The following is a 15,248-nucleotide window of genomic DNA, read 5'->3' as shown; positions in this document are numbered from 1 at the left end:
ACTCTGCAGGACGTCCTACACTTGAATAGCTTTGCAGCACATTACAAAATAAATGCATTTCAAACATAAAAACCAAGTTGTTGTTTTTTTTAATCATGTGCAGAAACACAGAGAAAATATATTGTTACAGGACATCTCTTGAACTATTTTGTCTATAAAAATTGTTTCATTATTATTATTTTTGTTTACATATTTGTGAAAACTGTCACCATGTCGCAACATGTGACATTGATTATCTGTCTCTGTATGAAAAAATGAACCTCCCTGAGCTCCATCTGCAGAAATGCTCCTCTCCTTAATAAAGCAACCAATCAGAGCCAGGAGAAATGTCTTTCCGCTGAACCGCTGTCAATACCAGAGCTGTCAAACGCTCTACTATGCAACTGCTAAATCTGCTAGTGGTGGAGAAACAACCTACCAACAGGGAAGCTGTTTATCCTCCATAATCGGTGGCTATGCTAACAAGCGGTAGCATTCACAACAAGCTATACCGTTTGTTATATCTTATAACATACTGTCACGACTTAGTGACAGTTTCAACAATATGTTAAAAAAGTTAATTATTTATTATAAAGGTTACATATTGCAACTTTACTGAGAAGAGTATATATTTTCCTCTGTCAGTCTCACAAGGATCCAGTAGATGGCGATAACGCACCTTTTGAGTTGGTTGGCCAGCCACCATTAATCCCAAGAAGAAGACGAAAGGCATCCCGATAATGACACGAAGCTAATAGTGTCCAATGATGGTAAACGATGACTTTTTTAACGTTAACGTTGTTTTAGAATATAACAGTACAATATTAATGTGCTTGATTGTTATTTTGTTCGTGTCCTGTTTAAATCTTACCGTAAACCTGACCGTTTCTCTGTGAAAGCCGCTAGCATCAATGTTAGCATTTAGCAGCTTGTCAACAAGAATCCTCCTCGTATTTACATTCATTCGTTTTTCTACATTAAACAACGTCAATAAACGACTGAATTGAAGATCCTACGGTTTAAGTTGCTGTGTTTCGTGCTGCCGTGGCCTCTTGTGGGTTGTTGAATCCGCCTTGTTTTGTGTTTTTATGTCAGAGTGCTCAACTGAAAGATGTCATTATCAAACCTGACGCTCCCAGCTCTCTGCTGCTGGACAAACATGCAGACTACATCGCAGCCTACGGCTCCAAGAAGGATGACTATGTGAGTAAAGCCTCGTTTGCACCCAGGTCACAACTGGATCTGGCTGTAAACAGATCCAGTTTACACCCAGTCACATTCAAATACGTTTAGATTCATCGTTTTTAAGTCTATTTTTCAACTTTCATGTCATCCAAGATCGGACAGGAATCATTAACTACCTGCTCTAGGCAAACTTTAAAAAGGTTTAAATCGTTACCCTAAGGATCTCCTAGCAATGGTTTTTCATCCCCAGAACCAAACATGAAGCAGCATTCAGCTTCTATGCATCACAAACCTGGAACAAACTTCCAGAAAACTGAAAAACTGCTGAAATATTGAGCTCCTTTAAATCTAGGCTAAAACCCACCTGGTTAGAGTTGCTTTTGAACCATAATGAATGAAACATTTACCAACATTTTGATGTACGTTGATTAGATTTGGGTATTAACTAGTTTCATTTACTCAATTACATTTACTTGAGTAATTTTTTGGAAAAGATGCACTTTTAGGAGTATTTTTACTAAGCTGCACTCTTAACTTTTACTTGAGTAATTTTATTATGAAGTATTTCTAGTCTTACCTGAGTAAAATTTCTGGATTTTCTGCCCACTGAATAAAAAACAAACACGTTTTAACCAAAAATTCACCAGACTCACACCTGCAGTTTTTGTTAAAGTTTTCTACGTTTTTTATTGAAAGAAACTGAGCTATTCAAATGAACATGATTGACTGATTAGTTCAAAATGGTGAAAAAAACAACAGCCTCTTATTGGAAGTCATATTATATAACCACATATCAGATCAAACCCTGGTCTTCTGATATTTTAAAGACGTTTCATTTGAACTAACTCTGTGTTGAACTAACCAGGAGTACACGCTGTCGGAGTACCTGAGGATGAGCGGCGTCTACTGGGGGCTGACGGTGATGGACCTGATGGACCAGCTGCAGCGGATGAACCGCCAGGAGATCATCGATTTCATCAAAGCCTGTCAGCACGAGTGTGGAGGCATCAGCGCCAGCATCGGACACGACCCTCACCTGCTCTACACCCTCAGCGCCGTCCAGGTGAATCCTAATGGACTTTCGCTGCATCCTAAACTTTAATCGTATTTGTTGATCTGTTTGGATCTTTTGTGATAATTTTTCCATTTCGTTGTAACACAGAGCTGTTTTATCAGGTTTTTCTTGTGGTTTAGACCAGAGGTGTTCAAAGTGTGGACCAGGGGCCATTTGTGGCCCTTGAAAATGGTTTTATTTGGCCCCTGACCACAAGTCAAGAATGGTAAAAATTTGGCCAACAAAATAGAAAACAATTAATGACCCCAAGAATTTGGAAATGAGCTGTTTTTCTTTTAATAAGGCAGCAGTCTGAAGCCCTTTTTATGTTTTAGATCTTTATTGATTTACACATTTAATAAAAAATTGTTTGTTGTTGAGAAAGAAAAACAAAAAAAAAAATCACAAACCAACTTGTGAATTTTTAATTTTGTGAATTTTGTGTCCTGCCAGTAAATGGACCAGTTTTGACCCTCTGGGTAAAAAGTTCGAACCCCTGGTTCAGACTGACTGTCCTCTGTCCGTCTCAGACTGACTGTCCTCTGTGTGTCTCAGACTGACTGTCCTCTGTCCGTCTCAGACTGACTGTCCTCTGTGTGTCTCAGACTTACTGTCTTCTGTGTGTCTCAGACTTACTGTCTTCTGTGTGTCTCAGACTTACTGTCCTCTGTGTGTCTCAGACTGACTGTCCTCTGTGTGTCTCAGACTGACTGTCTTCTGTGTGTCTCAGACTTACTGTCTTCTGTGTGTCTCAGACTGACTGTCTTCTGTGTGTCTCAGACTGACTGTCTTCTGTGTGTCTCAGACTTACTGTCCTCTGTGTGTCTCAGACTTACTGTCCTCTGTGTGTCTCAGACTGACTGTCCTCTGTCCGTCTCAGACTGACTGTCCTCTGTGTGTCTCAGACTTACTGTCTTCTGTGTGTCTCAGACTGACTGTCCTCTGTGTGTCTCGGACTGACTGTCCTCTGTCCGTCTCAGACTGACTGTCCTCTGTGTCCGTCTCAGACTGACTGTCCTCTGTGTCCGTCTCAGACTGACTGTCCTCTGTGTCCGTCTCAGACTGACTGTCCTCTGTGTCCGTCTCAGACTGACTGTCCTCTGTCCGTCTCAGACTGACTGACTGTCCTCTGTCCGTCTCAGACTGACTGTCCTCTGTCCGTCTCAGATCTTGTGCCTGTATGACAGTTTGGACGCCATCGATGTGGACAAAGTGGTGGAATACGTTAAGGGGCTTCAGCAGGACGACGGCTCGTTTGCAGGAGACAAATGGGGTAACAAATCTTTAATCTAAGTTATTATTCAGATCATGATCAGTTTGTATTTTAGTCTTTATAAATTGTAATATAATGTAATTATAAATTTTGCTTTAGAAACTTGAATGATTAAACTGCTGGATTTCCTCCAATTGTTTTGTCTGATTGCTTTGTAGTTGTTTTTTTCAAATAAATATGTTTTTATGTGATGTTTTTATGATTGCTTTTTGGTTTAAAAATGTTCACATATTTTTTTGTATTTTGTGGGGAGAAATAAGCAAAAAATAATAACTTAAAAGCTGTAGACTTTAAAGTTTGAACTAAAAAAATTAAGTAATTAAGATATCAAAGTTTTCATTACATGAACGTTAGTTTTAACTTTAGTTTTCTGTCTTTTCAGGAGAAATCGACACACGGTTTTCTTTCTGTGCTGTTGCTACGCTGGCATTGCTGGTGTGTTTGGTTTTATTTCCCTACAAGTTTGTTAAAGATAAAACTTCATAATCATGTCAAAAACTGCAGCCAACATATAATAGCTGTGTCATAAAGTTATGAAGGTTCTGTATTTATTAAAATAATCTCAGTTTGTCAGGCAGTTCTGTTTTATTTTTAAAGAAATAAACATTTAAAAACTAAACAGTTAAATGTTTCTAGAAATGAAGTACAGGAAAAGTATTCCTTCTTGTTTCGCTCCTTTCTGGTCAAACTTAAATGTTTTCTGATGATTAATGGAAACCTGAATAAATTTAGATTTGTAATTTTCTTTGTCAATTTGTGCAAAAACAACCTTGAAAACTAATTTTATTAATTGTCCACATTGTTTGTTTTTATCATCTGTGTAAACAAATTAATCTTTACTAAAGGAAGAAATGCTCTCCACCAGATTTAGCTAATGCTACTTTCCATTTGTATTCCCAGCAAAATGCATCCAAATGTGTCCATCCACACCAAACATTGTTTCTAATTAAATCACAATCATTTACACACTTCAGTCTACATTCTGTCTAACATGGTGGTGGCAGAATGATGCTCTGGGCTTGTTTAGCTGCTTCAATGGAACCGTGACGTTTAATCCACCTCTGGATCCTTGAAAAGAAAAATATTCAAATGTTTTGAAGTTGCCTAGTCAAAGTCTAGACTTAAACGTTGTGGCATGAACTTAAACTGACTTTTCATGCTTAAAAATCCTCCATGTGGTTTGGTCAAAATTCATCCACCTGTTAAAAATCTGATGGTTTTTGCTGCTAACGGTGCCACCAATTAATTCTCAGGTTTATATTTTCATCAATTATTAAACAAAATAATTTAGCAACATTCTGTATTTACTCAGGTTACCTTTGACATTTATATTTGTTCAGAAAATGTTAAGTGTGACAAAAGAAGAAGCAGAAACTTTATAAATTTGTAGTTTTATGTGATAGCTGAACATGAGCATGCTAGTTAGCGTTAGCTTGTCCTGATCCGTCTCTGTCTTCCTCCGTCCTCGCTCAGGGAAAGATGGACACCATAAACGTTGACAAAGCCGTGGAGTTCGTCTTGTCATGCATGAATTTCGACGGAGGTTTCGGCTGCAGGCCGGGCTCAGAGTCTCACGCTGGCCAGGTGAGTTCACACCTGGACGTTTTTAAAACTTTACTCTTTATAAACAAAACCAAGCAGGTTCTTTACGTCCTAATAAATGTCTTTAGAATAAAATGTAAACATTTGATTGAGAACTGCGAGGCGGTTGGTCGCAGAATGAATCCATTCAGCCGTGTTCGTCCGTCAGATTTACTGCTGCACCGGTTTCCTGTCGCTCACCGGTCAGCTGCACCAGCTCAACGCCGACCTGCTGGGCTGGTGGCTCTGCGAGAGGCAGCTGCCGTCCGGAGGCCTCAACGGGCGACCCGAGAAGGTTTGTGCACTTCACATGAAGTTTCTCTGCTCGTTAGATTCATAAGGCAAGAAAGCTGCATTGAAATGTGGCTGAACACATTTAAATGAGGGGATTATTGCAGATTTGTTGTTGTTCTTTAATGTTTATTAAGGTTTTTGAGTTTGCATCCAGGATTAGTCAGATATCTTGCATTAAATTAAAAGAAAATGTAGAAATTAGTTTTTTTTAATTAAAAACAAAGTCAATATAACTGTCAAGCTATCAGTATTGTTTGATATCTTCCCTTTTTTTCCTAATCTCAGGCAAGATATGTTAATTTGTAAGTAAAGTTTATTATTTAAGATGCCAATCAGCTTCTTCCAGTTTTAAGAATAATACATTGTTGCCATGGTTACACCTTATAAGTGCCTGAAAGTTAAAAACTAAGAGCAGAAATGCTCCCAGCTGCAAAGTGTCCGAAACTAGTGGGAATTATTGTCCAAACCCTAAAAAATTAACAAAAATTTATAAACAGAACAAATGAGATGTAATCAAGTAGATTTACTCCAACAAGCTGCTAAATTCTAGATTTATAAGTTTATATACTTCAACATCTCTTACTTACAGTAAATTCCCAGTTCACATTAGTAAAAAAAAAAAAAGGTTAAAAATGAACAAATTTAAAAATATTTTTCCCTCCTTAAGGACCAAAAACAGAGCGACTGAAGAACCCGATCTCTCTTTATGGTCTGTTTTTCTGCATCAATCAAGAGGAGTGTTGATCTAAAGTGATATTTCCTGTAACGAAGGATCAGTTCAGATGTTTGATTTGAGCCTGAGATCACAGCTGGATGCTCAGAGTCGCAGACAAACCTCCGTCTCTCTCAGCTTCCAGATGTTTGCTACTCCTGGTGGGTCCTGGCGTCTCTGAAAATCATCGGCAGGATTCACTGGATCGACAAAGCCAAGCTGCAGCGCTTCATTCTGGCCTGCCAGGACGAGGAGACGGGAGGATTCGCTGACCGACCGGGAGACATGGTGAGAAAAGAAACGCTGCGACTTCCTGCTGATTATCTTCCTTCTTTATGCCACACTTTTTGAAAGTATTGCCCCCTTTAAAGGTTTCTTATTTATTTCTACTTTGTTGTCACATAAAATAACCTGAATAAACACAAAATACAGTTTTTCAGTTGAAAAAAGTTAAACTAACTTCGGCTGTGTGAGAAGATTTATGTCGCCCATTAAATCATGAATAAACTGCAACTAGCCACCAGAATTAGATCAGTTTTACTGAATACTTGGGCTGCGACTAGTGATTATTTTAATATTTGAATATTCTATCAATTATTCTGACGATTAATTGATTAATCGTCAGAATAATTGAGTAATCGGATAACGACATTGACATATTTTGAAGATTTTTTAATTTAACCACTTAAATCTTTTTATGCAATATTAGAAATACATTAAAATGCAAATAAACAAATAATTAAATTAATTTTAAATAAGAAAATGAATATTTTATTGTCTAATATTCAATAACATAGCATTTATTTAGTGTTTGCTTGATTATTCATAGAAAAGTATAGTACAAATACAGTTTAGGGCTGATCTGCTGGTCATGTGATCCATCTCTACACTCAGAACTGGTCCTAAATTCCACATGATGTTAATCACAATCTGTTGATAGATTGTGCAGCCATTTTGGGTTTGGATAGATTCTTTTTCCCCTCCAAAAAACTGCATTTTATGTTTCCTCAAACCATCAAAATTGGTTGAAACTTTTAAAACAGTGACAAAAATATAAGACATTGTTGATGGGCAATATTCCAGGATTTCATTATGCACCAGTTTGACCTCTTGACCCCTCCTCTGCAGGTGGATCCGTTCCACACTCTGTTCGGTGTGGCGGGCCTCTCGCTTCTCGGCGACGAGGCGATCAAACCGGTGAATCCCGTCCTGTGTATGCCGGAGGACGTCCTGCAGAGGGTCGGCCTGCAGCCCGACCTCCTCAGCTAGCGCCCCTTAGCTAACACATCATCATCATCATCATCATCATGACGAACTAAAACGCTGCTCCGCTCCTCACACCGGCTCCCAGTCTGAGTTATAACCACTACAGCTGCACCCTGGATGCAGTTAGAGGATCACTCTTCTGCTTTTCATCCATCTGTGTTTGAAAGAACCATCAGAAAATGACATTCCTTCGTTTCTCAACTTGTTTTTAGGAGAAAAACCTGGAAATCTCACTTTCCTCACATACAACCACAAACTTCACTGTAGTTTATTGGGATTTTTGTGATGGATCCACTGGAAGTACTCCACAGTTGTGAAGTAGAAGGAAAATGTTACATTTTTACAAATAAACAAATTAAAAATATACAAAGTTGATGTATTCATCCTTTTGTCAGCCTGGAGGTTATTTATGGATGCACTAAATGATGCTATTTTTAGGTTTTTATTTGTGAAAAATATTTTAAAGTTTGACAATTATATCTTTCTTTGTATCACAAAATCTCAATAAAGTGCTTTGTAGTTTTTGGCTGAAATGTAAAAATATGGTGAACATATTTTGAGGGGCTTCTGATAGGCTGCAATGATTATTTTAGTTATCGATTAATCGATTGTTCTGGTGATTAATCGGATATTAAAACTGCCACATTCTGCAGAATTTTTATTTAAGTGTTTTATATATAATCGTTATAAATCATTATTGATCATAATTAATCACTAGTAATGTTTATTTAAATGACAGATTAATCACAATTAATTGATTATTCCAACAATCAATCATTGTGATTAGTCAGTTCAATCGATCATGATTAATTGTCTCAGTAATAGACTAATCACAATTAATTGATTTTTTTCAATAACAATCGATCACTTCAATAATCGATCAATCGTTTCAGTCCTATTTTTTGCCTTCATCAGCCCCAAACCAAAAAGTTTTCCAATTTTATTGTAAAAGAACTCAAGTTTCTTTACAGGAAAAGGAAAAATGTCAGAAACTTCAGTTTGTTGTTCTCAGTCAGTAATGAAACAGTGACGGCCTATTTAAAGTAGGAGCGCGTTTGTGGCTCTCCAGCACTCGCAGCCCGCTGCGATAATGGTCCACTCAGCTGGAGAGGAGCCACAGGAGTCGCTGCAAACTGGTTTATGTCTCCATCACACCAACGTGAGCGAAGCTGCTTAAACGGGGGGAGTTTTCATTTCTTCTGTAAATGTCGTGTTTAATATTCCAACTATTTATTGAAATCTGTCGCTCTGCAGGAAATATTTACTCAATCCTGAACAGATTCTCCAGTTTCGCTCCACATCCCTAAATCTCCTACTGTCAGAAAATAACCGGTTAGTGTGTTTTGTTATAAAGCTTTATGAACGTATATCAGTGTTTTAATGTTTGAATCCAAACTAAAAATTATGATTTGCTAAATTAACACAGTTACTATAGAAATAGTTTGTTTACAAGAAGGGTTTCTATGTTTTAACAAATTAAAATCAGATAATTAAGAAGGTATTTTTGTTTCTCACTTCTTCATTTGATGCCTTTAAAATATATTTAAGTTTACAGAATATTTTAGAACAGCTTATAAAGTCTGCACTGATTTCTGAGTAATGTCAAACTATTTCCATTCTTTTTATTTTTAATCTTTGTTTTTATTCTAAAAAAAAGAATAAAAACCCCTGATTGAATTGAAACAATTCAAATTGTCACTTAATAAAATGTAGATTAGAAGGATTTTTATTGTGCAGTTTTTGAAATTGAATCATTTCATTTAATTTTTAGTTCCTTGATATTTGTTTTTTTACTTTTAAAGTTGATTTTGATTGGTTGATTCTGAGTAAATTATTACAGTTACACTTTATTAAGCATTTAAACATTTTGTCATGTGACAAACAAACTAAAACTTAAGCAAACTAAAGACAGTTTGCTGTTTTAGTTTGTAGCAAACTACAAACTAAAACATGTAGTTTTATTCTCTGGAAGGAGAATAAAAAAATAAAGAAAAAAAAAATCGGTTTTTATTTGCTTGCAACGTTTCGGCAGAAAATTAACTCCATAAATCAGATAATTGAAATTTTGAGTGTGGAAAAGAAACCCTGGATCTTCAGATACTTCATATTAAAGGTTCTAGCTGCTGATTACCACTAGATGGCAGCATCACCCTTTTAAACAGACTTTTGGTTAATTTAATATGCGTAATCATCTATTAAATGTATTGTTTGTCTCATAGCACAAAAATATCACATTTTGACCTAAAATACGGAATGAAACCTGTATGTTGTTGGAATAATGATCTTAATCTGGAGATCTGTTTAATACAGTAATGTTTTTAAAATTCTAGCATATTAACCAAAATAATAATGTTATTAATATTAAATTAATATATAATATTTGGTATTATTGAGCGACGGATTAAAGCTGCCTCTGCACTGAAAAAACACAAAATCTTACCGAGTATTTTTGGTCTATTTTCTACTGTTAATTTCTTATGTTTGAAATAAGACAAAACTAACTTACAAGTAACTTTTCAGCAAGATATAACAGCTAACTCCTTAATATAGATGTAAAAGTTCTAGTTATACTGGCCAATACATAACATTTATAACAATATATTTTTTCCACGTTATAAGTGAAATAATCGGCTTTTGTAACTGGAACTTTTTCATCAATATTAAGGAATAATTTACTCAAACTTATATCTTGCTGAAATGTTGCCTGTAAGTCAGTTTTATCTTATTTCAAATGTATTACGATATTTAAACTACACTGAAAAAAGAAAACAGGTGATTCTTTGTTACAATTAATCAAATTAAGTTAATCCGAGTAAAAATATCAAGTGTCTTAAATCAGTTTGACAAACTTAATTTGATTAAATCTAACAAATTAGTTAAATTTTTAAAAGTTTGAGCTCCGTTGTCTGTTTTCAGTGTAGAAACTAAACCAAAAATACTTGTTGAATTTTTTTTTGCAGTGTTTATATGCAGATTTATTTCCTCTGTAGTGATTTGGCAGGAAGTCATCATGGCTGCATCTCCATCTGCTGGCGTGTGATTTGTGACTCGTGTCTCGGCTGCCAGGAGGAATCGGTGTGGCAGGCTGTGGTGTGGATGCATCGACTCCTCCGTGGCTCTCGGGGGCCTCCTGGGGCCCCGCGGACTGGCAGCTCAGTGATCTGCTGCGCGGCGTGCATCACCGTCCCTGTGGGGCTGGAACGGCATGATGGAGGAGTTTCTATTCGGCTCTCAGTGGCAGCCTGTCAGAGGGATCCCAGTCATGCTCTGGGAGAGTTTCTGCATTCTGCTGCCCAGATCCCAAAACCAAACACTGGACGGGAAACTTTTTAAATTATATAGAATATTTATTTATTATATTCTTGTTTAAGATTTCTAATGTTAAACAATAAATTATAAATGAAAGTGCAGTCTATGGGTTTTGGGTAACAAATTAATATTACATATTTTAAAGACAAAAAGCAAGTACTTGGTTGAAACAAGCATACAGAAAAGGATGGGGGCCACTGGACAAAGAAACAGAAAAAGAATCCAGACTTTTTCTTCCCAAGAAGATTAAAATCAAATTCTGAGAAAAAAGTAAAAATTCTGAGAAAAAGGTAAAAAAAATTCTGAGATTAATGTCAAACGTGAGGAAAAAAAAAAATCTGAATTTTGAGAAAAAATTGAAAATTCTGCAAATAATGTCAGAATTTTGAGCAAAAAAGTCATAATTGGGGCCTGCCCATAGCAATGCATAGGGATGTAATCCCTATGCATAGCATGGCAGGCACCTATTGTTCTACACCTCAAAATAACTGCCGCTTCCTACTACCGTTAATGCGGCTCGTACCGCTGCATGCCCCCTCACAATATATATATCAAAACGTGAGGCTCAATCCCGTGAGGGGAGCTATTACTTTTGTTGGCATTTCGAGTAACTGTGGCGACATAATTAACAAAAAACGAGCCAAATTTAACTCAAAACAAAAGTCTAACTGACACAAAACAGTGTCAGTTAGACTCAAAATAGACATAGAATTTAGTCTGCCTCTCTGAACTGCTCTTTAGAACTACAATGACTGAAGGTTAGAACTACAACATGGCGGACACTGAGTGCCTACAAAAGAGGTCTGAGCTGAATGTCAGAACTACAAACATGGAGGAACTGTCAGTTACTACAGAGGAGGACTGAGCTGGCCTTTAGAACTACTTGTGTTTTGGGCTTTTTATAACTGATTTTACCCAACCATTGTTACACATGATATTAGTTTAGCTCTTTGAAATGAAGCATACTGAAAATTTCAAAATAAAAGCCTTGAATATTTTTACATCAGATAATTGCTCTTTTTGGCTTTATGTGACTTTTTTATCCAAAGCACTGTTACACATGGGATTAGTGTGGCAATTTAAAATTAAGCTTAACAAAAATTTCAAAATAAAAGCCTTGACAATTTTTACATCAGATAATTGCTCTTTTGAGCATTATATAACTGATTTAACCCAGCAATTGTTACACATGGGATTAGTTTGGCACTTTGAAATGAAGCTTAACAAAAATTTCAAAATAAAAGCCTTGAGAAATTTTACATTACGTAATTGCTCTTGAGCATTATATAACTGAGTTAACCCAATGACTATTAGACATGGGATTAGTTTGGACCTTTGAAATTAAGCTTAACAAAAATTTCAAAATAAAAGCCTCAACATGCCCCTGCGGTTAGTGCACCGCCGTAGGCGGTGCAATAATATTATTCTGCATTATCTTTTTCTCTGAGGTTAGGGAACTGCCTTGCGCAGCAAGGCAGTTCATTAGCATTAGCATTTTAGCTTTAATAAGCTATTAGCTATTTATTTTACTTTTTAGCCATGTTTAGTATACTGAATGGAGTAAGTCCATTATAGAAAACATCCTAGTGATGTCCCACATGCTAGTGACAGCAATCACGCTAACATTAGCATTTTTGCTAATTTTAGCTGATACACTTACTTTATCATACTGAATGGTGCAAGTCCATGTTAGTAAACATTCTTGTCAATCTCCACATGCTATTGATTACGTTGCAGCTTTCTTTAGCATTGATGCTAATTTCTAGCATCAGAACGCTGGGTCCAAACCGACGGGCACACTTTGGCAGGCCCCGGTTAAATTTCTTCAGGAATTTTCTAGTTCTGAGATTAAAGTCCGAATCTTTGAGAAAAAAATGTAATTCTGAGATTAAAATCAGAATTCAAGACTCTTCAATATGTTAAATAATATTTTAAAATAATTTTGTTAGATGTATCTAAGTGTTTTGTTTATAATTTTGCTTGATTCCTGTAACGTGTCTTTAAGTTTTTAGAAAAGCATAAACATGATCCAAAGCTATTTTCGTCAATAAATAAGACTCTCATAAATCAAGTCGCTGAGCTACTTGGGGTCTGTTTGTATAACAAACTGTCCTGGTTTTGCCCTTATTTCGTTTGATTAAGCCTGCAGTAAGAACTTTAATTATTTCTGAGCATCAATATCGTCAGACAATGAGCAAAGGGAAAAATAAAAAACACTTAAACTGAAATTGAAACAGAAAAAAGCAGCTCAATAAGCATTGAATCCTTCTTACAGGACAAGTATAAATACCATTAATTCACATCTTATAGTTTATTATATGTTTATCAACATTTTGTATTGACCATAATTATTTTTTTTATGCTAAATCTGCCATATATTTCAATCATTTTAATGATTTCTATAGTATGATGTGTGTTTTTAAAAGAGGAGTAGCTGGGTGTAAAGCCAGTAGCAATAAACGATTATTTATTATTTAATCTATTTATGCAGAAAAGGGTCTGGCAGTCTGGAAATGCCACTGCTGCTGGTTTTATGCGTCGGTTTTTATTTCACAGCTCCGTCTGAGTAATTAGAGGGAGGCTATTCTTTCCTCCACCTGTTTCCTCCTCGTGATGGAGGTGAGGACGGCCCCCTGCAGTGCAGCCGAGACAAGAGAGTGACACTTTCCCAGGAACAACTTCTAACAGTTGGCTTCATATTGTCAGACAAATTATGAAGTGATAGCAGAAGCTGTACGGAAAATCATTATCACCAGTCACTAATGGGATGACGGCGAGAAGTCTGTAATGTTCTCATATGGCAGATATCTTGAAAAGACAGATTTTCTTGTTTTTGGTTTGCATTTGTTATTGTAATTTGTCTCCTTTTTCAATCAGAAACTCCAACTTTTAAGTTTAAAATACACAAATAGTCTCTCTCTGTCTGTTAAGATCTCTCAGTCAGTAGGTCAGTTTAACTCCACACTGAAAACACGTTTAATTTCCCTTCAAAACCAGTAAAAACTAAAAGGCGGCTATTAGGACTTCACTGATTCAAGGTTTTGGAAAATCAGTGCAGCTGAAATAAAATATGTTTTGGTTTCTATTAATATTATTTTGGTATTTCCTGACAACTTTAGAATTGTCTTATTTTTTTTTACCTAACTAAAGTTTATGTTTTGTTTTATAATTTTTCTGCCTGTGATGTAAAAGTGCTGCTTTGACTTGACTAACACTCAGAAGTTGTAACTTTTCTACTTCTGGGTTTAAATTATAATTATATTAATTATTATAATTGAATTAAATACCTCTAGGATGCAACAACCCAATCCGATTTTTGTGTGTTGTGTGTATCCGACTTTTTCACGGTAGTCTGAACAATACAATTCCAATCTTTTTACTCATGAAAAGAAAAAGAAAATCTGATTTGTGTCACCTTCGTATATATTAAATCGGATAATTATCTGTTTTCAACGGCCATGCCGCGTACTTGCCGGCTTTTACGTCATTAATGTGAGACATGAGTCATAATTCTGCACCAATAGAAACCAGACGCAGTTAATCAGGATGGGAACAATGGCTGAAAATTATAATTATGAACTTATTTTAAAAAGTTGTAAAAAATACTCCTAGAAATAAATGTAACTAGTTACTGTCCAACTCTGCATGTCAGAAGACCATCAACAAGTTCAATGTTCGCTGGAAGCAGTTATTAGCTGCAATTAGCATGCTAATCACGTATTTTATGCTACATACAGCTAGCATGTGTGTAGCTTCTCTTGCTACATGGGATTTCCCTGCTGCAAAGTGAACCTGCCTGTTTGAATTTCAGTATTTATTGACGGGCAGCAGTAATCTGCGTGGCCCCTCCGTTTCTGGACACAGAGGCAAAACTTCCTGGTTGTTAGGCTACCGAGAAAACCCACCGGCGCTCATTAGCGAGGAAGAGACAGATGAAGAGGACGAGGCGGGGAAGGAAGTGTGAGGAAAAGAAGCAGGGAGACAGATGGATGGATCACAGCCCTCGACTCTCAGTCATGTTTGTTTGCATAGAAAGCAGCAGCGCAGTCTCCTCCCTGTCTTCCTCCGGGTCCTGTCAAACTTGCGCTATCTCTCAGCACAAACTACCGCGGATTAGTCCGCAGGCGCAACACATGCAGCTTGTTGGTAACCTTACACACAGATTGCTGTTAGTACCATCTTGTTGCTATTCTCCACCACCATCTGAAACCAAGGACTGACTTTCTGTTCTGAAATAAATCAGACACGGTTGTTTTGTTTACATTTATTTCACAATTCACCTCACATTAACCCTTAAATGGGCGGACACACTTACAGCTCTGGAAAAACTGAGCCCGCTGCAGTGAGTAACCATGGAAAACCTCCTGGTTCCTCCACCAAATTCTGATTCCTGAGTTAAAACATTAGTATTGTTGCTCCCAAATGAATATGAATCTGTTTTCTTTGCATTATTTGAGGTCTGAAAGCTCTGCTTCTTTTTCATTATGATAATTTTTAATTTTCTGCAAATAAAAACAAAATTTTTGCTTGGAAATTCAGTGACATGTTGTCAGTAGTTAATAGAATAAAAGAGCAATGTTCATTTTACTCAAACA

At 36.5% G+C, this 15,248-nt stretch overlaps 1 protein-coding gene across 1 annotated transcript; it reads left to right on the top strand.

Moving 5' to 3' along the window:
• The first annotated feature begins 671 nt into the window (after positions 1–671).
• rabggtb (Rab geranylgeranyltransferase beta subunit) lies at positions 672–8,845 on the top strand. The gene is made up of 9 exons (XM_005816286.3): positions 672–749; positions 1,075–1,182; positions 2,030–2,227; positions 3,386–3,491; positions 3,874–3,926; positions 4,965–5,075; positions 5,242–5,367; positions 6,217–6,366; positions 7,207–8,845. The coding sequence occupies exons 1-9, from the start codon at positions 744–746 to the stop codon at positions 7,345–7,347; spliced, it is 999 nt and encodes a 332-aa protein (XP_005816343.2). The 5' UTR covers positions 672–743; the 3' UTR covers positions 7,348–8,845.
• The last annotated feature ends 6,403 nt before the right edge of the window (positions 8,846–15,248 follow it).

This window comes from Xiphophorus maculatus, chromosome 6 (genome assembly GCF_002775205.1).
Source record: "Xiphophorus maculatus strain JP 163 A chromosome 6, X_maculatus-5.0-male, whole genome shotgun sequence".
In the NCBI taxonomy this organism is placed as follows: Eukaryota; Metazoa; Chordata; class Actinopteri; order Cyprinodontiformes; family Poeciliidae; genus Xiphophorus; species Xiphophorus maculatus.
The sequence above is the reverse complement of the archived record's forward strand: the minus strand, read 5'-3'. Positions and strand labels throughout refer to the sequence as shown.